Source organism: Puntigrus tetrazona, chromosome 7, assembly GCF_018831695.1.
Source record: "Puntigrus tetrazona isolate hp1 chromosome 7, ASM1883169v1, whole genome shotgun sequence".
Lineage (NCBI taxonomy): Eukaryota > Metazoa > Chordata > Actinopteri > Cypriniformes > Cyprinidae > Puntigrus > Puntigrus tetrazona.
The window spans coordinates 10337611-10364236 of record NC_056705.1 but is presented as its reverse complement, the minus strand read 5'-3'; the positions used below and the strand labels follow the sequence as shown (position 1 = coordinate 10364236).

Genomic DNA, 26626 nt, shown 5'->3' with positions numbered 1-26626 from the left:
CTCTTCTGGGAAGGCTGTCCACAAGGTTTAGGAGAGTGTTTATGGGATTTTTTTGACCATTCTTCCAGAAGCGCATTTGTGAGGTCACACACTGATGTTGGATGAGAAGGCCTGGGTCTAATTCATCCCGAAGGTGTTCTATCGGGTTGAGGTCAGGACTCTGTGAAGGCCAGTCAAGTTCATCCACAGCAGACTCTGCCATCCATGACTTCATGGACCTTGCGTTATGGACCACAATGTCTTGGTATGCTAAAGCATTCAGATCCTTCCACTGGAACTAAGGGGCCAAGCCCAGCTCCTGGAGAACAACCTCACCCCATAATCTCCCGTCCACTAAACTTTTACCCTAAATGCAGTCAGACAAGTAACGTTCTCCTGGTATCCGCCAAACCCAGACTCGTCCATTAGATTGTCAGATGGAGAAGCCTGATTCGTCACTCCAGAAAACGTGTCTCCACTGCTCTAGAGTCCAGTGGCGGCATACTTTACACGCTTTACATTGCAGTTGGTGATGTATGGCTTGGATGCAGCTGCTCGGCCATAGAAACCCATTCCATGAAGCTCTCTGCATGCTGTTCTTGAGCTAATCTGAAGGCCACATGAAGTTTGGAGGTCTGTAGCGATTGACTGAAAGTTGGCGACCTCTTCACACTACGCACCTCAGCATCTGCTGACCCGCTCCGTCACTTTACGTGGCCTGACTTGCTGTCGTTCCCAAAAGCTTCCATGTTCTTATGGTTTTGTTGCACAGCTGGCATCCTATCATAGTTCCCCGCTGGAATTCACCGAGATCCTGAGAGCGACCCATTCTTTCTCAAATGTTTGTAAAAACAGTCTGCGTGTCTAGGTGCTTGATTTTATACACCATGGAAGTGACTGGAACACCTGATTGCAAATATTTGGATGGGTGAACAATACTTTTGGCAATATAGTGCATATAAATATATATGTACGCACATGAATATATAACAATACAGAAACAGTGCAGTGCTGTCGAATCATTAATCTGGATTAATTTAATCCTAAATAGTTTTTGTTTACATAATATATGCATGTTATTATAATATATATATATATATATATATATATATATATATATATATATATATATGTGTGTACAAATACATACATGCATGCATATATTTAAGAAAAATGTTTTGCTTATACATTAATAATATTAATATATAATATAAAAATTTAAATATATATACATGTATATATACACATAAATATTTCCAAAATACATTATAAATAAGCACACTGCACATACTTATATTATGTGAACAAAAATGTTTATTTTGGATGTGATTAAAAGGCAATTAATTGTAATTGTATTTAATCATTTTTACATTTAAATATGAAAAATTCTCAGAATTTAATTTGTTGTCACTGTTATGACTTTATCCTTGAATTCATAGGTTCTTGTTTTACTTTATTTTGGTATTAAAACTCTATGATATAGCGAAGCGTCATACAGCATGTGAGTATTTCACTCTGGTGTTCATCCTTTAGTAAAAGAAATGGAAATGTCTCATCCGCAGACCGAGGAGCACAATGAAGGCTGTGCCTGGCCTCGTGCGGTCACAGGTGATTAGCTGTCTGGCCTCTAGTGCTGATATAAAAACAGTATCCATCTGCTGCGGGCTGCGTCGGTGTCTAATTAGAGCGTCGCCTGATTAATATTCAGGCTGCAGTAGTTACCAGAGCAAGTGCTCCGAGTGGACCGGTGCTGGAAGTGTGCTGCTTCACACTGCTGACCTGATAAACATCATCAAGTGTGTGAAAGCCATCATTTCACACACACGTACTATTTTTAAAGCGCTTTGAGGTTATTCCTGTGGTTTGCTCAGAAACACTGGCTGTGTTCAGAATGAAAAAAGGTTTCAGGGTTGGCCTGAGACCAATACTGTGCCGGTGGTAGCAGTCGTGGTTCCCTTTCAGTCGGTCACATCGGATGACCGACGAATTGGGATCTCGCTTCGAGAGACCCCAATTCGTCGGTCATCCGACGTGACGTTACATACATAACCGAGACGATCCTCAGTATTGATAGCAAATTGATACCTCAGCGTATATATATATATATATATATATATATATATATATATATATATATATATATATATATATATATATATATATATATATATATATGTATGAATATTTATTTTTTCCTCTAAATTTAATTTTAGCTAAACATTTAGTAATTTTATTTTATTGCATGTTTTTGTCATTTAAAGGTTTTTGCTTTCTAAAAATAAAACATTGTTTTTATTTTATTTCAGTTTTATTTTTCATTATTTTAATGCTTTAAGTTAATTGATATAAAATAATCTAGCTATCCATATTTATTTATTTTCATGTTTTAATTTAAACAACATTAATCTCGGAATAAATCACCTTAAATCCACCGTACTTGTTTTTTGGCAATTTTCAGCACAACCATATAATATCTAGTGCTGTCATGATTATTCATGATTAATTGCACCCAAAATACGTTTTTGTTCACATTAAATGTGTGTATACTGTATATATTTGTTGTGTATATATATATATATATATATATACACACACATATATAGTATGTATTTAGAAAATGTATATATATTCATAGAATTTATAGATAATTTTTTCAACTTATGTTGTGTAAGCAAAAACTTTTATTTTGGATGTGATTAATCACAATAAATCATTTGAGATTACTAATAATTACAGATTAAGAATTTCTCGTTTATATTTTTAATTTTCAAAAATAAATGTTTGGTAGCATGCTAAATTGTTGTTAAATAATCTTACTATATTGCATATATATATATATATATATATATATATATATATATATATATATATATAAATAAAATGACTATTTTGCTCATTTAAATCAATTGTTTTTGTCTAACAAATATGAGACATGGTAGAAAAAACTAAATATGTATTTATTTTAAATAGAAAATAAAATTTACTTTGAAAACTCAAGGTCAAGTCAGGTGCATTTACGTTTCGTAGCCATATCACGAGTTTGTGCATAGTGAATATTTGCATACTAAGCACAGCACGGAAAGGGCACACTGAAAAATATGAAACTATGACAGTATGGCTCAAACCAAAGCACGAGAAACACAGCCGCTTTCTGATATTTGCAAACAACAAGCCAGTGTTGTTCATATAGTACTGACCACGACAAATGCCACAGCTGCTGCGAGAATCGAATATAACACTTCTGAGGATATAAATACAAACGAACACTTCTGAATAAATTACAGACAGGGATCATGAAGCATACGGGTGAGTAATGACACATTCGCTGTTTGTTATTTTCCAACACAGGCGACGTTTGGAGACACTGTAACTCCAGATACTAGCATAATGATGACAAAAGTTAAACAACGCGGTATTTATTCAGTGCATGATGCCAGTGTGAATATGTACAGCGCTATACCCCTAGTATCCTGTGCAGTATGCAATATTAAATTCCAAGAGCAGATTTTCGGTTCAAGAATCAATATTTCCTCTCATTAGTGAGACATTAGCTGCAGCAGGTAAACCCTGCAGGAGGCACCTACTTGATGGCTTTATTTTCTCCTCGTCCTCTCCCAGACACAGACACCGAGTCCGGGGTCCCCGCTGCCTCCACCCCCGGCTTATTCCTCATCCCCTTCAGAGAGAAAGAGAGAAACGTGAGAGAATAAGAGAGAAATAATTGACGTCGTTTCATCAGGTGCCACATTTCGGCGAGTTCTGTGCCACCGCTGCCAGTCACAAGCTTTAATTAATCAGTGAAGCCAGACAGATGCAGCGATAGAGCCGATGCACGCCGCCGTTTTTTTACGCCGATATTACTGACAAGTCTGAGACCCTCGGGGTGTTTACACACTAGAGAAGCCCTGATGGAGCGTCTGATGGATTGGGAGACATAAGATGCGCTTTGAAGAAGTTGAAACAGGTCAATCTGCAATCAAGCGGGGAACACAGTGAATTGGGTCTGAAAAAGCGTAAGCGGATGGACTACATCACAATGTGATTTTTTCAGTCTTGAGAAAGTCCAGTAGACAATCTTTTTAAGCAGGAAAAAATATGGAAGCGTTATGTTTTATTTTAGTTAACACTTATTTGAAGTAAGAAAAATAGTTTTAATTATATATTTATACCGAAATATATAATACAAAAATAGTATAAAATATAAAAATAAAATATATATATAACCTGATTAAATATAAATAAATATATATAAATTTAATTATATAATACATTTTTATATAATAGTATCTTTAATTTCCAATAATATATTAATAATTATAATAATAACAATAATTATTATTATTATTATTATTATGAAATTATGAAAAAAAGTGTCCAAGCAAATGTAAATCCAAAATTTTAAAAATATAAATAAATATATTTTATTAATATTTGAAAAATAATCATACTACTAATAATAGTATATATATATATATATATAATATATATATATTTTTTATATACCATGTCCACTTTTGTTTTTGTGTGTGTGTGTGTGTATTTGAACAATAATAATAATAATAATAATATATATAATTGAATGCACAATGAAAAAAACTTTTATATTATTATTATTACATATATATATATATATATATATATATATATATATATATATATATATATATATATATATATATATATATATATATTATTTATTTATTATACTAATTACGAACTCTGATATGTGCCTATGATTCCAAACACTGTCTACGCAGGAAAATGTCTGGAATCATTGGCCAAATACTAGACATGCATAATTAGCTTTAAAACGGAAAAGCTTGGCTTCAGTGGACATTCGAGCCAAAGGACTACAGTTCAGCTTGAGAAAACACTCATACGCTTCCATAATGCACCATATGCAAACAGTCGTGCTATTGGCAGACAACTGAGATAACTCTACTGATCGATGCAACCAATTACATAAAGGCTAATTACATCATTTCCTGTCTGTCAAAGATGCACTCCTCCCCACCATCTCTTGATTGGCCAATCCATCTCAAAGTGATTCTGCAGGTGGAGTATTCATTACAAAGTCCTCTGAAAGCCATCAGCCGCCAGCGGTTGTGTAAGAGATGATAAATGATCCGAACGGGAAGAAGAAAGAGCAGCGTCTTGGCCCCAGCGCAGCAATAGCCTGCCAGTTTCCAGCATTTAAATTATGCCGCCTGCCAACATGCCATGATCTGTCTGCCCATGTAATGAATGGTAACAAAAGAGGAAGCGAAACAAGCGTGTTCATACACAGGTACAAACATCTTGTGATTGCGAAAACGAGCGCTCATTTGCATTGGAGACGAGAGCTGGAACTGGAAATCATGCCACGCCCCACAGGAAGTGGAAAGAGAATTTGAATTGGAACGACAGGAAGAGGAATTTCGCACAAGAAATTCAACAGTCCCCAGAGATTTTGCAAAAATAAACAATAAATAAATAATAATATAATAAATAATATTACCCCATTTTTATAATATTGCCCCATAAATAATAATATAATAAATAATTTTTACATATATATTATTATTATTATTAGATTTATCTACATATTCTCTGCTCATTTTATTTAAAGTTAAAACTGTACTCATTTGTACATCAGCTGGTTTATATCCATCCATATTTTTATTTCAGTTGTAACTGTAACTATTATAACCCTGGTTTCAGAAGAATTATAATAAAAATAAAAATGCATATAAATAGTCATTCAAATGTGACTATTTATTAAAAATGTAATAAATAGTAAAATGTGTATTATTGTATTATTTATTTAAAGATTTAGCTACTATATGTATAATGCATAATTATAATTATTAAATTAATAAAAGGATTTCTAAATATTAATAATTGATAAAAATATGAAAAAGTAGGCAAATAGAAAGATGCTGAAAATAAATGTAACAAAAAATAATAATGTTACAATACAGAAAAGCTAAAATAAATTTTATTCACATTTAATTCATATTCACATAATTCATGTAAATTTGTGTAATTTAAATAATGTGAACCACAATATAAAATCTAAAAATGCCATAAAATGCATCACTAATGAAATACACTACTCACGATAAGTTAGGGATATTGTGAGAGACTCAGTGGATGTCATACATACAGTGTTTGTTGGGATAGGGAGGCAATGTAATGGTCTCATTGTGTACAGGTGTGCCTTATATTGGGGCCTTTTCAGGAGTGGAGCCCCACGAGTGACAGACAGCAACGATGACCAGTACCCAAGGACCTATGCACTCAGACATCGTATGCAACTGCCACACAACTGCCGGCCCGTTTACGAGATGTGAGGGGTACTAGGGTTTCCAAACAAACCATTCGCAACCGACTTGAATGCCAGACGAACGTTGCAGGTGGCTCTACTGACACCGAGACAACGCCGTGGACATTTGCAGCGGGACCATGTGACCTGGACAATGCAGCAGTGGTCTACCGTCCTGTTCACCATTGAGTGTCGGGTCAGGCGAGGTGAGCAATACGCCGAGGTCAACATGGTCCCCAGGGTTTGCTTTGGTGCAGGAGGAGCAACAGTCGGGGCAGGCATCACATCAGCGCAAAACAGATTTGGTTCTTTTAGATGGCTCGGTCACTGCACGTTCCTTCCTCAGAGACATCATAGAACCCATCATAATCCCCCAATACCCAATACCTAACTTTCTGTTCATGGATGATAATGCTCCCAGAATGGTCAGACAGCTCGTCTTCAGGAAGCTGGAGTGCCTCATATGGTATGGCCATTAGATGTCCCCTGACCGGGTGATCGTACCCCGCTCCCATGTGACCTTTGCATGAGGTATTGTCTAAATTAAATAAAACTATAATAAAACGAATGAAAACGGTGTTTCTTCTCATGCATTATTAGTAATATCAAAGGAAACGTTTACTTATTTCATTAAAATTCAGAGCAAATAGGAAAATGTAAATAAGAATACCCCTAACTTATTGTGAGTGGTGCATATAGCATGTGCATTAAAAGCTAATTTAATAAATATTCCATATTCCAATAAATATTAATTTGATATTATGCATGCTAGAAACACTTGTTACTAAAACCACTCTCGGAGTAGTCCTCCGACTTTGTTCACTTTATTCTCTTTCCAATCCAAATCCTTAAATTATAATTATGCAAAAACCATGGTTATACATCAGTGAGAGACGTATTGTAACCCGTCCTTTGGCTTTCGAAATAACAAAAGTTCAAACAGTGCTGGAAATTGCTTGGTGTGTAGTTCTTCCAGCGTGGGGTCAATTTACATGAAGAACATACAATTAAAATTAATGAAGAATAGCTGGTCTCATGCATATCACCCTGCTCATTAACACCGGGTCAACTTCAACGCATCCGGTGATGTTATTTTAACACAAAGTTAAAAGAGTTAAAACAAAGACTGTAAAAGAAATCAAAGCCGGCTGTACAGAGCTACAGAATATAATCGCAATTAAATCTTAAAAACCATAGCCGCATAAATTATGCTTTTTAGAACTTTAGAGATGATTACACGTTGAATTTAATATTAAGCCTATATGCAAAAGTTGCAGTAGTTAATACTGCTCTCACACAGACACGGTTGTTTAAGATAAGAAACGCTAGTGTAGATGTCTGACAGGTGTGCGGGACGCTATCAAGAGTGGGGGAAAAAAAGCAAAGGGAAAGAAAAAAAACAGAGAGGAAAAACAGCAAAGGCAGAGTAGGAGTGAGTTTTCAAACAGAATTCACAATCACAAAAGAAAGACGAGTGAGCATGGGGAAATATGACTGATGGAGAGAGCGAGGCGGTCTGAGAGAGATGGGGAGATCTTTCACAGGTGGTCTCCTCCTCGCGTGTTAAGAGCAAACGCATCCTCAGATCTCCTCGCTGACACTCCTTCGCCTCATCTGCATTCCTCCGCTTCATCTTATTCACGTGATTCGCCGGCGAGAGATGATTCCGGCAGGCGCAGGAAGAAAAGAGCTGGGAAAGCGGACAACAAACTATTAACATAAATATGAGCGATGAGGTGAGGATGATGAGACAAAGACGGAGCGATGCACGGATACGCGCGAGAGTGGACAGGTGAATAGATAAGGGGATAGACAGAATGACTGATGCTGTAGATAATGGATAAGTAGATGGGTAGACGGGATGACAGAGGACGATGGATGGATGGATAGACAGTCAAAAAAAACGTTACGGCACACGGATAGATATATAAATGGACATACAGAACAACAGATTGATAGACGGATTGATAGATATCATATCGTTCTGATAGATAGGTGGATGGATAGAGCGATATTTGGATGAATAGACAGACAAATAAAAGCAGATGGATGGATGGACAGAGAAGAATGACAGACAGACGGATAGACAGAACTAAAGACCAATGGATGGATAGAATGATAGACAGATGGATAGAATGATACATGGATGAACTGACAAAAGCAGATTGGTGGACGGATGGATAGACGGACTGACGAATGGATGGACACTTGGACAGATGTATCGAAAGAATGATCCATTCATTTTATCAAAACATCTGTATTGAAGAATAGAGAAAAAAGACAGATGGATGGAATGGCAGAACAATGGACAGACTGATGGACAGAACAACAGACGGGTGGAAAGAAAGCACAGACAGACGGGCAGACACATAAAAGCAGAATGATAGACGGATGGGGAGAACGACAGGTGGATGGATTGATTAGTTGAATGAGAGAGAGATGGAGAACAGATAGATGAATAGACATCGATAGATGAGTGACAGACAGAATGATAGATAGAATGATAGAATGGATGGAATGATAGATAGATAGGAGGATGGATGGATGGATGGATGGATGGATGGAACGATAGATAGATAGGAGGATGGATGGATGGATGGATGGATGGATGGATGGATGGATGGAACGATAGATAGGAGGATGGATGGATTGATGGATGGATGGATGGATGGATGGATGGATGGATGGATGGATGGATGGATGGATGGATGGATGAACGATAGATAGGAGGACAGATGGATGGATGGATGGATGGATATATAGATAGATAGATAGATAGATAGATAGATAGATAGATAGATAGATAGATAGATAGATAGATAGATAGATAGATAGATAGATAGATAGATAGAAGGAAACATTTCGGTTTGGTCAATTTAATGATAGATAGCTTGATGATAGACAGAAATGAACAGATGGAACAACAGAACAACAGATGATTGATAGGCAGAAGAACATTTGGATGAATGGATGGATGGATAGATTGCTTGGATGGATGGATGATACATACAAGAGTAGAATAGATAGAACTATATAATTACAGATAGACAGAATGAAAGATGGAACTATAGATAGAACGGCAACAAACAAACAGAACAACAGTGTGAATAAACAGACAGACAGACAGACCTCAAAAACAGTGACGGCAAACAGACCTTTTACAGTAAAAATGACATGAAATAAAATGATTCCAGCAGATACAAGACATCATCTCCAGTGAGCTTTCCCTACTCTGTCATCCCTCAACTTTCCGCAGATCCCCTCTGTTCAGAGTCAGAGAGAAACTCTGTCGTCTTGACCTGAAACCGCCCAGCTCTGTCAAATCTATTTGGGAAGAGAAGGAGAAAGCAGGCAGTCTGTCGGCTCGGAGCGTGGGGTGTTGTGGGCAAAAAAACATATGAATCATTAGTGAGCCCCGCGGCGTGGCAGTATGAGGTATGAGAAACATAAAGGCCAGGGAGACTCTCGCTGTGCAGCCTTACATAACACATCCCGGCTCATTCACTCATTAACAATCTGTTGTTCTGCTGCTGCTGCTGATCAAAAGACTGACCACACACGCTTTAATTAAAACAACAACACTAATCCTTATTTTTGTGTTTGTAAGAGGGATTGGATCAGGACGACTCACGACTGTTGTTGACTCATCAATGACTTTTTGCTTCTAACAAGGAATTCTGTTGTAGAACAATTGGGGTTTTTTTGGATTGTGATATTTTTTGCTTGACAATCAAGTTACATGTTAACCTCAAATTCTTAATATTGTCATGCAATTTTTTTTTTAATTATTATTGTAATATATAAACCAATGTTGTGTGTCAATGTAAATAAATAAATAAGATTTGACATAAATTTTTAAATAAAAACCCTTTTACATTAATATTGGTATTTTAAGGTAATTTTATATATATATATATATATATATATATATATATATATATATATATATATATATATATATATATATATATATATATATATATTTATTTATTTATTCTATAAAAATCTAAATGTTTTTCGAAAACTAATGAAAAATTTATAGTATGAGCTATGTTTTATGAAATAAATAAAATGACCAAAATAGAAAGTAAAAATATATAGATATAGAACACAACACAAAATTGAAAATAAAAACAAACCTAAAAAACCTACCTACTGTAACAATATCTAAAGCATACTAAAAAAACACATTCAAAACACATTTTTTTAAACACAATATTTTTTAAATTATTATTGTAATATATAAACCAATGTTGTGTGTCAATGTAAATAAATAAATAAGATTTGACAAATAATATAATTTATACAGTACCTGCTTATTTAAATAAAAACCCTTTTATATGAACATTGGTAATATATATATATATATATATATATATATATATATATATATATATATATATATATATATTTTTTTTTTCTATAAAAATATGAATGTTTCTCAAAAACTAATAAACAAATTATATAATGAGCTATGTTTTATGAAATAAATAAAATGACCAAAATAGAAAGTAAAAATATATAGATATAGAACACAACACAAAATTGTAAATAAAAACAAAACCTAAAAATATAAATTCTGTAACAATATCTAAAGCATACTAAAACGAACGCATTCAAAACACGCTTTCCCCACTTTTTTATAGATCGTATTACTTTACTCAGACTTTCAATCTTAAACTAAAAAAAATAACAACAAACAATAACTTGTTTACCAAAGAGACATTTCTTTCTCGCAAAGAAATTATCATTAGCAAGACAAACGAGTCATACAGTCAATTCCAAATACGTCAAATAAAGCAATTCCCAGCACAGAAAACGACAGAATTTTCCAACGAGACCGTTATATTTGATTCACAGGGACACGCTTTCACACTTCCAGAACTCAATCACGTATGTAATTTGGCATGAACAAACCGCTCTAACTTTTGCAGAACACGGGCACATACAAACCCCCGACGACAGAAGCTCTGTTGTGAAAAACGAAGCATTTTGCCAATCGTTTACCGGCCGCAGGAGAGGGGGGGGGGGAGATCCCGTTCTGGTTCAGGCTGAAAAATGCCAAGTGTGAACAGGGCAGTGTGACGAAAAGCGCGAGCGAATAAAACGAGGAGCGGGTTTGTGATCCCTCGTTGTAATAACACGGAGACGGTAGACGCCCGCAGGCCGGTCACGTGGTGGGGAAGCCATTACCGGGTGTAATTAAAGCTTGAGATCTCTTTTTAGCCACCCTGCGGTCTTCCCGTCTGCCTCACGCTCATCTCCTCTCTTTCTGACCGTCTGGAAAGCCGTCGCTCCTCTCATCCGACGAGCGGGAAACCTGCACGCTCCACGACCCGTCCCTCCGCATCGGGCTACTCTTCTAGGCTAAAAACGAGTGACACATTAAACGCGTTAAAGGTAATTAATTCTGAATAATAGGTGATCCGTTTATTTCGGGAAGAGGCTAATTCAATTAAAGCGAGCACAGGTGATTAATTTTGTTTGTGGATTCTATTTATCAACTGGCTATTAATCAAAAAGTGGGTGTAATCACATTTTCATGTTTATGTATAAATCATTTAGGCTAATTATTCTTTTTGCTCCACACGCGTTCCTCCTCCCTCACGATTCAGTCTCGTTTGGCCGCCTTGCGCTGAATTGCTTTACACGAGTTGAATGGCAAATCTTGTTTTGCAGATGCCGAGGCTGAACGGAAAACTACGGCTAATTATCCAGACAGAAAATAAGATTTACAACTGTTGAAAGGCAATCTGGACGGAGGTCTGATGTAAACACAAACGAGGGCACGTCTTGCCCACCCCTTCCTCGCGCGATGCTAACAATAGAGCGTTTAAATCCTTCCGTTACGTTTTTAGTTTTTCATCGATTTATTTGCACGCGGAACAGCAATTTGTGGAAACGGCAAACAAAAATAATTAGATGACCCCAAGGCAACTCTCTGTTTTCTTCTGTTTTGTAACTGAGCACCCAAAACCGCCGTAATAGGTTTACATTTCAAGCTTGATGACATTGCGGCTCTGTTCCAGAACCTAGAGAGCTGCCTAAATATCTAGCTGTCTCCTAAGGATGCGTCCTGAACGAGACAGAGTTGGGAGTTGACGTAAATGCATGCATTACTGTAAAATTTTGGGGTCTGTATTATTATTATTTGTTTTTTTTAAAGTCTGCATTTCAGTAAAATATTGCAAAACATTATTAGAAAATAAAATTATTCTACTGAAATGTACTTTACAACGTAATTTGTTTCTTTGCATTTTCAGCTGCTGTTACAACGATAATGTTTAAAAATTTTTACAAATCTAAAAAAAAATAAAAATAAAAATACAAATAATAATAATAATATAAATTAAGCAGCACAACGTTTCCATAAAACCAAATATTAAAATTATTTCTGTATGATCATGTGACACTGAAAATATATGTATGTGTATGTGTATGTGTATGTGTGTGTGTGTGTGTATATACACGTATCAAATTTATTTTTGTGATGCAAAGCTGAATTTTCATCACCAAAAAAAAAAAAAAATAAAAATATTATATATATACACACACACACACACACATACATACACACACACATATATATATATATATATATATATATATATATATATATATATATATATATATATATATATATATTAAACTTTAATGATATTTAACAGTATTACTGCATTTTTCTATATTTTTTTATTTTTTTATTTCTATATTTTGAAAAATGCAGCCTTAATAAGCATTAAAGACTTCTTTAAGAAAATATACATACATGTAATAATACATACCGATCCCAAACTTAGTGTACTATATGCAAATAATTTTTTTTAAATTATATTATACTATTTTAATTATATTATATTACATTTTTAATTGTTGATGATAACTGAGGTTAATTACATTTTTAATTAAGTAAACATTTATATTTTTTTTACTGAGCTTAGATGCAATTGCACTGTCCTTTTGAGCTAAATGCTTGGATCACGCTTGCAATGCTTCAAAATGTTGCCTACGTGGCCAGCCTGCGAGATTTTGGAGCGGAGCGCATGCATCTGTCTTTCAGAGGTTATAACCCCTATATAGTGTATAACAGACAAACATGACACTGATGACACTATGAAAACACACTGTAAAAGCATATCAACTCTTGACTGGATATGCAATCGCTAACAGATGTCGCTGTCTATTATCGCATCTGTTTAAGCCTATTAAAACCCCCCCGTCGTGCAGGAAGTGACATCACTCACCAGTTTGCGTTGGCACCATCCACAGACGCCGCATAGCGCCACCAGCCACACGACACACACCGTTAAACCCACCGATACCAGGAACACGCTCAGAGACAAAGAACCTGCGGAGAGACAAGCGCTTGGCGTTAAAGCTGCTGGTAACTTTTTTCTTAATACGCTCATCCAAAAAATGGCTCACCAACATCAAACTGCATTGGAATCAATAGAGCAGGGCCCTATTTGTGTTGCTGTCTATAGAGCGTACTAAATAAGTCACTGAAGAGGATCCATCTTGGTTAGGACAGAAAGGCAGCTCACCAGGATCAAGCTTATATTTCAAAACAGCGAGGAAAATGTTTTACATTTTTTAAAGAAATGTCACGAGGCTGTTTCAACGCTTGAGGGGTCATTTAGCATTTCAAAGGGGCACATATTTAACAGCTCATGCACACGATTTTAACTAAATTAAACGCTGCTTAAATGAGTGGTTGTGTCATGTGAAGGACAAAGTGACTCACCGCTTTCTTAGACATGTTTATCCTAAAAAAAACATGCAAGTTTATACTTTTGAACCTGGACGGAAACTAAAATAAAAAAAGAGTGATATATTTCGAGTGAAAAATCCTAAAGGAATCCTAAAAAAAAGTGAAATATTGAAATAATAAACATGCTGAATGATTGCTTATGAGGGATAATGGTCTCAAGTAGAAGCCCTCCATATTTTATCATGCTTTAAATAAAATAGAAATAGAATAGAAAAAAAAATTTATAAAAATATATATATATATATATATATATATATTTTTTTTTTTTTTTTTTTTATTAAGAACATTCAGAGAAATTAAAAAAAAATTGAAATAAAAAAATAAATGAAAAAAATTATATATGCATTATATATAAATATGATCCAAAATAAAATAAAAATAAATATTAAATAAGTATAAAATGCTGTGGAAGAAAGATGTTAAAGAAATTAATAAAATGCATGCTTTATAATAAAATAAACAATTAAATTCAATTAAAATTAAAATAAAAAATAAATTGTATTGATTATTGTAGTGATTAAGGTCTCATGCATTTACAAAACCATGAACATACATCCCTAATAATAAAATAATATAAATTATAAAACCTAAAAGAATAATAAAAGAATACAACTCTAAAGAAACATTCATAGGCTAATAAATGTTTATTAGGCATGGGGGCACATCTGATTCATTATCTGATTGGCATTTTTCAATTAGGTAAAGAAACTTTTTTGAGGGACAGAAATTGATTTAATTTCTCTGGTGCGGCAGTAAAGTGAGAGGAGGCGGTGAAATAAAACGCAGGCAGCTGCTCCGAAAAGTGATTCATTTTCACCGAGAGGCAGAACAGAGAGCAGCGGTGTAATCCAGTTAAACTGACTAAAACACATGTGAAATACAGAACGGCCAGGTCCAATATAAGCCAGCTGACCCCGGCGTGACTTTACAGTCCATAAGGGTTCAGCTGAGGTCCGTCCGTGAGACTCACAGAGCCCAGGAGATTTAGGTGGGAGCTGAGCAGAAGACCGGGAGGATAGAAATGCCCAAACGATCGCCGCTTTCTTTTTTCCCCTTTGAAACTGCTGTTTAGAAGCACAGCTGAAAAGTCTGAGGTTTGGAAGGGTGATACTTCAGATCAAAAAAAGGGAGAGAAAATTTGACAGTAATCCGGTAACTGTGAAGGCGAAGAAAAGAGGGAATAATATATATTGTGGGAGAAAAAAAAAGAAAAAAAGAAACCGTAGAGGTTCTGTCAGAAACGGGGCGGAAGGGAGCGGGATAAATGATTTTATAATGCCTTTAAGAAATATAAAAATGAGGAAAATTACAGTGAGAGGAGGACGAGGAGATAAATGCGTGCTGAGGTTATGGGAATTTTTCTATCCTTTTATTTAATGTTATCAGCTTATTAGCCTTGTGAAGCCAGACGTCTGACTAACGGCATTAAGACTGATTCACATCCCAGCTAAGATCCGCCCACTTCTACAGGAAGAAACCGGCTGTACAAATCACTTTTGCAATTAGAGTTTATTTCTTATTTTTAAAAGGTTCATAAACAAGACGGAGGAGAAGTTACGTTGCGTGATTATCAGTTTGACCCGATTGCTTTTAAATGTAAAAATCGAGTTTCATTAAAAGACAAGAAAACTATTTTCCGGGCGAGGTGAGAAAATATATGCTCTATTAAAAAGTAATATCTACTGAGCTGTTTCATGTTTGGGTATTCTTATTAGAAAATATCCATTCTGTTTAAAAAAAAAAAATTAAAAGAGAAAATAAAAAAGTGTACAAGTGACAAGTACATAATAAAGAAACGTGCTTTAAACAATAAAATATTAAAATAAAATATATATACATAATATATATATATATATATATATATATATATATATATATATATATATATATATATATATATATATATATATATATATATATACATAATATATACATAATATATATATATATATATATATATATATATATTATACACATATATATATATATATATATATATATATATATATATATATATATATATATATATATATATATATATATATATATATATATATATAATATAAAAATAGACAAAATAAAATATTTTACCACAAATCAGTGGGGAACAGATTACTAAACTATTGAAGGTCGGCGCTAGAGAAACATATGTCCTAGTGATCACAGTGATCAGAATTTGATCTGTCTTCCTCTGTAGACATTTGCATTCACCTGTGGATGTGTTCACTTGTGTTGGTCTGCTGGCAACACTCCCTGTACCGTGAAAGACGAGAAGCCCCTTCTGGTCTAAAGTGTCTCTGAGGGGTGATATCTGAAAACCGCTCCCCACTGACTGCACCATTAGCAACTTTATCTAGCATTTCCGGCCTTTCACAAGCAGAAACCACGAGAGAGAAGACGGGAGGCAACACGGAGAAGATGAAGGGATCAGAAAATGACCCGAGACAGATTTTGAACGATTGCTCAGACAGAAACCGCCTCTCATTTAAATAAGTAGTTTGAATTTGAAGTAGATTGGCTACACTGTAAAGGAAGCTGAATGACGAGAAGTAATAATCTAGGTCAATAAACACTCAAATAAACCTATTTCAACATTTTTTGGTTTAAAACCTTCCAAAAATGTCATAGTCTCTTATAAAGTCTCCTATGCTCACCAAGGCTGAATTGTTTATTCAAAATTTAGTGAAGCATACTGTAGTAATATTTCATAACATTTCCAAATTTCCATTTAAAGGAATGGATTACCCAAAAATAAAAATTAGGCATATTTTACCGAAGCCATCCTAGGTGTGTATGCGTTTCAGACGAACGCAGTCTCAGTCTTTTAAAAAATGTATCCTGGCTCTTCCAAGCCTAGTTTTTTGTAAGAAAAATATTTCTAGTTTTCAAATTTTAACTTTTGGGTGAACTGTTCCTTTAAATATATTTTAAATGAGTGCTGTGAAAACAATTTATCGATTTATTAATTAAAATAAAGTTTTTGTCTACATAATAAATATATATATATTATATATATATATATATATATATATATATATACAGATATACATATATATATATATATATATATATATATATATATATATATATATATATATATACATACAGATATACAGTATATATATACAGATATACAGATATACATATATATATACAGATATACATATATACATATATATATATACAGTACATATATAAAGGCATATATATTACTTATAATGTATATAACATTATATATATAAATATATATATATATATATATATTATATTATATAATATATAAAAACATCTACTATATATCTGGAAAATTTTAAATGTAATGAGTCATTAAACAATTTTTTGTGTATAAAGGCAATATATTACTTATAATATCACTTTATTCAAAATATTATGTCAAAAACATTATTTCTGTTTGATCAAAATGTCATTTATTTCTTCGATAAATACATAAATACAAATATAAAAACGAACGGGATTTATTTAGAATTATAATCTTTTTGCAACATTTGAAATGTCTTTACTATTTTTGCATCCTTGCTGAAAAACTGACCTCAAAAAGTGTGAAACCGAATAGGTCTCAATTCATTTGAGATCGGCGTACGGCCCTGGTCTCAGATCTGTGATTTGGGACCAAAACAGGACGACATGACACTGCATACATAAGTCAATCGGCGGCTTTGGCGGACATCACTGATCACCTGTAAATAATGTCGAGGAAATCCTCTTGATGAAGTCTGTTAAGAGACACTGGCCCAAATAATAACATCCCTACGGCCCGGCGTATTTTGGGTCATGGCACCGAGTGACAAATGGGGCCGTGTCGTGTCTCATCGGACATTTCTCAAGCAGCGGCGGCAAGGATCCTGACAGGGTTGTGCCAAATAACTGACAAGATTATTTGTGGGTCAGATCCGCAGCAAAGCCACGAGAGCAGATCCTTCACTCGTGTGTGACTCCACGGAGTGACGGATTTCACTCCAGCTTTTACAGCAGAAACACCATTGTTTACCTAAAGTGATTTTAACGGATAGTCCACTCCTATCAGGATCCATCTAGTGTATCCCACTCCCTCGGCCACGCGGTAACAAGGACGCATGGTTAAAACTCATTAGGCCTCCCGAACACAGGCGGCGTCTGCTGATATACATTAGCCTTTTTGGAACAAGCCCAATCTCACAGTTCTGTCTCATACTGGTTGGCAAAAAAATTTTTCTACTCCCCTGCCGTGGAAAACCAATCGTCTAGACGCTCGTCTGAGAGCTTACTATACAGCGGAGAGTTCAGGTAATCAAACAAGAAGCTTCTTGGTAGAAACAAAAGCCATGAATGCGGGCGACTTCAACTGGTTTTGAATATTGCGCCTGCAGTTAGTGCTATTTTCAGCGTTTCAAGATTGAGTGCACCAGATAATATTAGTTTGTACACTGATAAAAAAAACTGTTTCGGAGTTCTAAATACAACAAAGATTATTAGAGTGTGTTCTACAGTCTTTATTTGAAATGTCATGTTTAATCTATTGTGTATCTTGCAGTTTCTTTGAAATTATTGGTAAAATATTTACTAGCAGGTGGGTGTAAATGGTAAACCCTACACCATTTTTTATTTAGCTTATATTTATATCATATACCGTAATTCAGGACAGAAATTAAACACATGACTCTTGACTTGAATAAATAAATAACATATGCACCTCCTGGCTAATAATCATAATCAAATCCAAAGTTTCAAAACCATATATATATATATGTATATATATATATATATATATATATATATATACAGTGGGGCAACAAAATATTTAGTCGGCCACCAATTGTGCAAGTTCTCCGACTTAAAAAGATGAGAGAAGTCTAATTTTCATCATAGGTATACCTCAACTAAGAGAGACAAAATGAGAAAAATAAAACAGAAAATCACATTGTAGTATTCGGTCACCTACAAACAAGCATGATTTCTGGCTCTCACAGACCTGTAACTTCTTCCTCCACTCATTACCTGTATTAATGGCATCTGCTTGAACTTGTTATCAGTATAAAAGACACCTCTCCACAACCTCAAACAGTCACACTCCCAACTCCACCATGGCCAACACCGAAGAGCTGTCAAAGGACACCAGAAACAAAACTGTAGACCTGCAGCAGGCTGGGAAGACTGAATCTGCGATAGGTAAGCAGCTCGTGTGAAGAAATCAACTGTGGGAGCAATTATTAGAAAAGGGAAGTCATGCAAGACCACTGATAATCTCCCTCGATTTGGAGCTCCACGCAAGATCTCATCCCGTGGGGTCAAAATGATCACAGGAACTGCAAGCAAAAATCCCAGAACCACACAGGGGGACCTAGTGAGCGATCTGCAGAAAGCTGGGACCAAAGTAACAAAGGCTACCAGAAGTTACACACTGCGCCGCCAGGGACTCAAATCCTGCAGTGCCTGCTTAAGCCAGTACGTGTCCATGCCCGTGGGACGTTTGCTAGAGAGCATTTGGATGAGGACTGGAAGAATGTCACACGATCAGAAGACACTTCTGGTAAAAACTCAACTTTGTCGTGTTTTGGAGGAGAAAGGATGCCGAGCTGCATCCAAAGAACACCATACGTACTGTGAAGCATGGGGGTGGAAACATCACGCTTTGGGGCCGTTTATCTGCGAAGGGACTAGGACGACTGATCCGATGATGAATGGGGTCATGTATCATGAGATATTGAGTGAAAAACTCCTTCCATCGGCAAGGGCATTGAAGATGAAACGTGGCTGGGTCTTTCAGCATGACAATGATCCCAGGCAATGAAGGAGTGGCTTCGTAAGAAGCATTTCAAGGTCCTCGAGTGGCCTAGCATGTCTCCAGATCTCAACCCCACAGAAAACCTTTGGAGGGAGTTGCCCGGCGACAGCCCCAGAACATTGCTGCTCTAGAAGAGATCTGCATGGAGGAATGAGCCAAAATACCAGCAAAAGTGTGTGAAAACCTTGTGAAGACTTACAGAAAACGTTTGACCTCTGTCATTGCCAACAAAGGGCAAGATTTTGAGTATTGAGATGAAATTTTGTTATTGACCAAATACTTATTTTCTATTTTAATTTGCAAATATATTCTTTAAAAATCCTACAATGTGATTTTCCGGATTTTTTTTCTCATTTTGTCTCTCATAGTTGAGGTATACCTATGATGAAAATTACATGCCTCTATATATATATATATAAATATATATATATATATATATATATATATATATATATATATATATATATATTAGTGCTATCAAACTATGTTTTTGTTTACATAATGTGTATGTGCACTGTGTATATTTATTATGCAATATGTATATATGTATAACATTTTGGTCACTTTTAGTTGAGAAACGTTGCTTTGGCCACCATTTTAGCAAGATAGTCCTGCATCATTGCTTCGCTTACTATTTCTACGATCTATTCTGATCTAATCAGCCTTCAAGGGTAGTGGTTGAAATGCATATACATTCCAGAACAATGCGTTCAGTTAGCGCACCGGTTTAAGGTCCACAGGGAAGCTATTAGTAAACCATGTATCAACAAATGATGCGAGTGCCCTTAAAGCAGCTAAATTACAGCGAGACCCGAGGCCTCTTTGATCTGATCAAAGAAAAAGTGCAGACTGGGATAAAAGCCCCTGCTAAAGATCAGGAAGAATCACGGGGCAGAGGAGCCGGTCCGAAACGTGGTCCCTGACAGCGGGTCAGAAGCAAGCAGCACCTAAACGGCAGGAGACGGGAGCTCTGGCTCTCCAGCAACCTACTTACAGACCGGAGCCCATTCACAGCCCTTCATGTCTGCACAGCACGTCAAGAGGCTTATTTAGGCTAACTCGGGCCCCGGCGCGGTCCCCAAAGATCCAGCTGTCTGCTGGTGTCATCAACTTAGTGTCTATATGAGGAGCTGCGTTTCTCGTCGTTGGGAGATGGGGAAAAAAACTGGAGCAACTGAATGCGTTTTTTCTTTCATATTGGGAAACAAAATGGAGCAACCAAATGTTTTGTTGTTGTTTGTTTGTTTTTGTTCATATTTGACAAAGTCAAAGTGTACAGCTGTCTGCTATTTTTACTGTTTTATTTATTCACCCTTTATTTGTCCTGACAGGTTACCGGGAACCTTTTGCATTTATAATAATAACCTGGCTAGTATTCTCAAACTATAGTTAAATGTATTAACATGCTATTTTGGTATCATTGAGGCTAAAATGTTTTTATTGGTATTTTTTATTACTATTTTCAATACTTAAAAGTTTTTATTACAAAATGTAATTGTTATTAATTTATTTTAATATATTATATTTTAATACTTTGTAATATTTCGTATAATATATTTTAATATTTTTATTTTTTATATTTTATTTTTTTTTTCATTTTTATTTTACATTACAATTTTTGTTAATATTGTTTTATTAATATTTATTTCAGCTTTAGATAATTATTTTTATAATTAAAGTTAACAAATGAAAATAAGAAATTGGCAAATGAAATAAGTTTATTTTTATATTTTTCAAGATGTTTTTTTTCATTTTGTTGATGAAAATCTGGAATCTAGGAAAATGTTATTGAGGGAAAACTTTTAAAATGCTTTTAAAAGACAAGTGTTTTATTTATATTTTTATAATATATTTCTTATTAATATTTTTAATGGGAGTTTACATATGCATTTTAGGTAAGTATTAATGTTATGTGTTTTTGTCATTTTTTTCAGTTTGTTTATATGAATGTTATCTTACAGGTATACAGTTTATTTTTATTTTTATTTTGTTAGTCTGGATCATTTTCGTACATTAAAGCATTTCGGCAACCTCTTAATAAATAAATACGCTTTTTAAAAAATATTTTATTTCAGTTTTGAATGATTTATTTTCATGGTTTTAGTTTTAGTTAACTAACCCATAAATAAAAATACCGTTAATGCACATCTGATTTGGAAAATTGATTTGAGAAAAAAAAAATGTAAAAAGATCAAATAACATGAACGTGACTATGTAGGCGTTTTTCCATTACTGGAAGATACCTAGAAACTGGAGCAACCGAATGCTTTTTTCCCATTCATATTTGACAAAGACAAAGTGTACAGCAGTCTGTTATTTTTACTGTTTTATTTATTCACCCTTTATTTGTCCTGACAGGTTATTGGGAACACGTTGCTTTTATAATAACAACCTGGCTAGCAATCTAAAACTCTCTCGGCGGTGATGAAATAGATGTAATTTGCCACATGCTTCGGCAGGGCCGGCTCGGTGAGAAACGTCTGACCCAATAAAGACAATCAGGATGAGCCAATCAGAGATTATGTAATACCGAGCTATGATGCCGGACAGCGGCCCGGATCCTCCAGATTTCCATTACAAGATACTTTCCATCTAAAGATGATCGCATTATGCCAAAGAACTTCATCTATTTTTAAAGCAAAACGTCCTGCAGGGATATCTGAAGTCACAGGCACATTGCTTGGGCCTGATGGTGCTCTCGCCACATTTGGGATTATTATTTTTACGATTCCCAAACACTTACTGTCCCCCGTCTGCAACTATTCAGACAAACAGACAGACCTATCACAAAGTCACTGATTAATCAATAAAATCACTGACGAAAGTGCAAATTTTATTTTAATTTTAAAATAATTGAAATACTATTAAAATGTGATGTAGATTTTTTAATTATATATTTCATTACAATAAATATATATATATATATATATATATATATATATATATATATATATATATAAATTGTACATAAAATATATTTAAAAAAATGTAAATGTCTGTCATATTTAAATTTTGTTTACAATCAATTTTTGGCATTTTTTTAAACATTTATTTCATTTATTTAAATCATGTATTTAATTTTTGTCATCTATATCAACTCTGATTAAAACACATTATTGATGGAAAAAAATGCGAAAGTTATTTAGTGAAAAACAAAGCAAAACATGTTTTTAGAAGAAAACGGCACATAATATGATGGACAATGGTCAGGAATTATATGACGTCATTTTTGGTTTTATTTTTATAAAGTTATTTATGTTCATTCGATTTCTTTTTTACATTTAATTATTAGCTTATAAATGTTATTTCTTAGCTTTCATGTCATAAGAGCGCATATATATGCTATTTTTTGCAACAAAGGATAAATAAATAGACAATAAATAAGAAAAAGTAAAAATGAATACCTCTCACGGTATTGATCGGGCGTTAGCCTGCTCAAAAATAAGAAAAACAAGAAACATCTGACCTGAAATCTTTTCCTCTCTTTCTGCTCTGAGCGAGTCCCAGAAACACACATTCCCCCGGCTTGCTCAAAGACGAAGCAATGAATCAAAAACAAGTTAAAAACTACATCCCTGAAATTAATTTCAAACAACTCAAGGCAAAGCAAGTACACATCGGCTCGCTCTCAAAGCTTGTTTAAGGGCATGAACTCCTTCCGTAGGCGAACGGCGTATTAACATATATTTATTCATTTAGCAGATGCTTTCATCCAATGCAACTGAAAACGAGCGACGCGGTCCAGAAAAGCACGAGCTATGGGAGCGATTAAGAAACAGCGAACGCATAAAAGCGGTCAGCAGGATGCAGCGAAGTGCTCTCATTATCAGCTCTGCTTTTCTCAGGCGGCGTACGGGTTCAGGAAACGCACGCACGGACATATTAACGCCCTGAATCGGATAAGTGTGCGTGGGATATAGTGGACTGACAGCCGTGTGAATGCAGCTATCGAGCGAAAAGCGCGGCTGGATTGCGAGCCGGAGGCGACCTGCGTACACAGGACCCCTGAAGAGGGCGGGTGGGAGCCCCGCTGCGGCCCCCTGCAGTCACGACACACACACACACACACCACACTCCTGCTCAGGAACATGCCCAGACACACACCTTCTGCTTTTCATAATCCAGCTTCAAAAAATGGTGCCTTAATGCCTGGAGACCCCAGTAAATATATGAATCATAGCTCATCTCAGTCAGTTATTTTATCTTTTATTGTATTTATCGTCACATTACGTGTACAAGGAAACGACCTCCACACTGATAGCTATATGCTGCTATACTATGCATGACTTACGGTGCACTTTATACACATTGCACCATGTAACACGGTATAAAGAAAAACGACAGCGAGGCATACAAAGATATGCATAAATGCGTGCAGTGAAGTAGGAAGAGGCAAGTGCTAAGGTAACTCGAAGGACATTTATATCTGCAAAAAAAACATTTACTTGAAATAAATGCTAAGTGCAATGCTTTATCTATTGTGCTATTATGTTTAATTTGACAAAAGATCAGTATCAAAGGCTCAATTTATGGCAAATATAAGAATAATAAGATTTAACGTGGTCTTAATGCACAATATTATTATTATTATTATTATTAATTACTTCTAAAAGCAAAAAATAAATACATAAATGAATGCATGCGAGTGACAAGTATATACACAGTTCAATCATTTAAATTGATATATTTGATTAAAATATACAAATATATTTGTTTTTTCCAGGAGAAACTGGCCATTAACGAACTGTTACATTCATGTTATTTGGAGGAAAAAAAAATAGAAAAGGTAAACTAAACAGAAAAAGACATGTTGTCTCAGCAAATAGTTCAAATAAATAAATGAATATAGCATTGTTACATTTTGAATAGACCTTCAAAGTCAAAGGATGAATTCCACTGATTAGATTTGAAATAAATAAATGTATTATTTACAATTGAATAAGTTATATTTAAAATAAATAAATAAATAAATGTATTATTTACAATTAAATAAATTATATTTAAAATAAATAAATATATTATTTACAATTGAATAAGTTATATTTAAAATAAATAAATAAATGTATTATTTACAATTAAATAAATTATATTTAAAATAAATAAATGTATTATTTACAATGGAATAAGTTATATTTAAAATAAATAAATAAATGTATTATTTATTAAATAAATTATATTTAAAATAAATAAATGTCTTATTTACAATTGAATAAGTTATATTTAAATAAATAAATAAAAATGTATTATTTACAATTAAATAAATTATATTTAAAATAAATGTATTATTTACAATGGAATAAGTTATATTTAAAATAAATAAATAAATAAAATAAATATATTTAAAATAAATGTATTATTTACAATTGAATAAGTTATATTTAAAATAAATAAATAAATGTAAAATAAATAAATATATTAAATTTTATTTACAATTGAATAAGTTATATTTAAAATAAATAAATGTATTATTTACAATTAAATAAATTATATTTAAAATAAATAAATGTATTATTTACAATTGAATAAGTTATATTTAAAATAAATAAATAAATGTATTATTTACAATTAAATAAATTATATTTAAAATAAATAAATGTATTATTTACAATTGAATAAGTTATATTTAAAATAAATAAATAAATGTATTATTTACAATTAAATAAATTATATTTAAAATAAATAAATGTATTATTTACAATTAAGTAAACAAACAAAGACAATTTTATTTAAGTTGAAAACAAAGAATTTGGGCTATAATAAATAGAAATATGGGTAAAAGTAAAACCGATTTCATAGGGCCATGCTTTTCTCAGGAGAATGGGTTCAGTATATTAGCGCTCCGCTGAAACATACTGCTGGCTGGAAGAAACAATTTCAACATTAGTGACATTTAATACTATCCTCCCAGTGTAAGCAGAAAAAAAATGAATTCAGGAATAATTAATAACATTCAACCTATGGAAACCTACACACCTCTGTGCTTTCCCTCCACCCAACTTCATTATCTATCTACAGTATTTGCACTCGTCCTCATCAGTCTCCATTTATTCACCGATAAGATGAAACCAAAATCAGATTTAATGCTTCAGGGTTCAGTCAATACCTGTGATGCCTTGCCTGTCTTTATGCATAAACAAAACCTGACGCGCACGATGCCGGATCCCCTGTTTCTCCACACTTTATTCATGCACTTGTTGAGCGGCCCGTTCATACGAAGCGAGCGAATCAAACACAGTCCAGCGTCCAGGCGAGGCTTTGCGTGACTTCATTCGTTTATTAGTTTTGACCTTCGACTATCGAATTTGTCTCAAAATGTTCCGTTAAACAAATGAAAAGCAGACACTTTGCATACGGTTCACATTCATTGCTAGCAGATTAATTAGGAAAACTGGCCTTCCTCCATCAACATATTCACCAAAAATATTTCACCACTGATTAATTGCCTCATATCAAGGAAAAAAAATAATTGTCCAAAACAGCTCGGCTCAATAATGTCTCTATAAATTTAAAATCATATTTCAGAATATTGAAATATCAGACTAATTCACACATACACACAAATGTTTAAATAATATAAATGACGTTCATGTATTTGTTTTTTTTTTTTTTTTTTAATTGCGCATAAATAATATAAGTATTCACAATAACATAAAAAATACAGAGAATGAATTGTTTTAATATAAAATGCAACATATTCGTTGTTACAATCTGTTACATTATTTTGCTTTATTTTATATATTGTTTTAATTTATTCCATATTTAAATAAATTAAAGTGAAAATATAAATGAA

At 33.9% G+C, this 26626-nt stretch overlaps 1 protein-coding gene across 3 annotated transcripts in view; it reads right to left on the bottom strand.

Annotated features, from left to right (window-relative positions):
* The window catches only part of syt7b (synaptotagmin VIIb), a 118519-nt gene that overhangs the window by 59459 nt on the left and 32434 nt on the right, over window positions 1-26626 (bottom strand). For all 3 annotated transcript variants that reach the window (XR_006251447.1, XM_043245387.1, XM_043245388.1), the window contains exons 2-3: window positions 13528-13631; window positions 3564-3655 (exon numbers count right to left, since the gene is read on the bottom strand). Coding sequence is in view for 2 of the 3 variants with exons in the window: in XM_043245387.1 (XP_043101322.1) it covers window positions 3564-3655; window positions 13528-13631 (196 nt within the window). In the remaining variant the exon portion in view is untranslated. The remainder of the gene's footprint in view (window positions 1-3563; window positions 3656-13527; window positions 13632-26626) is intronic.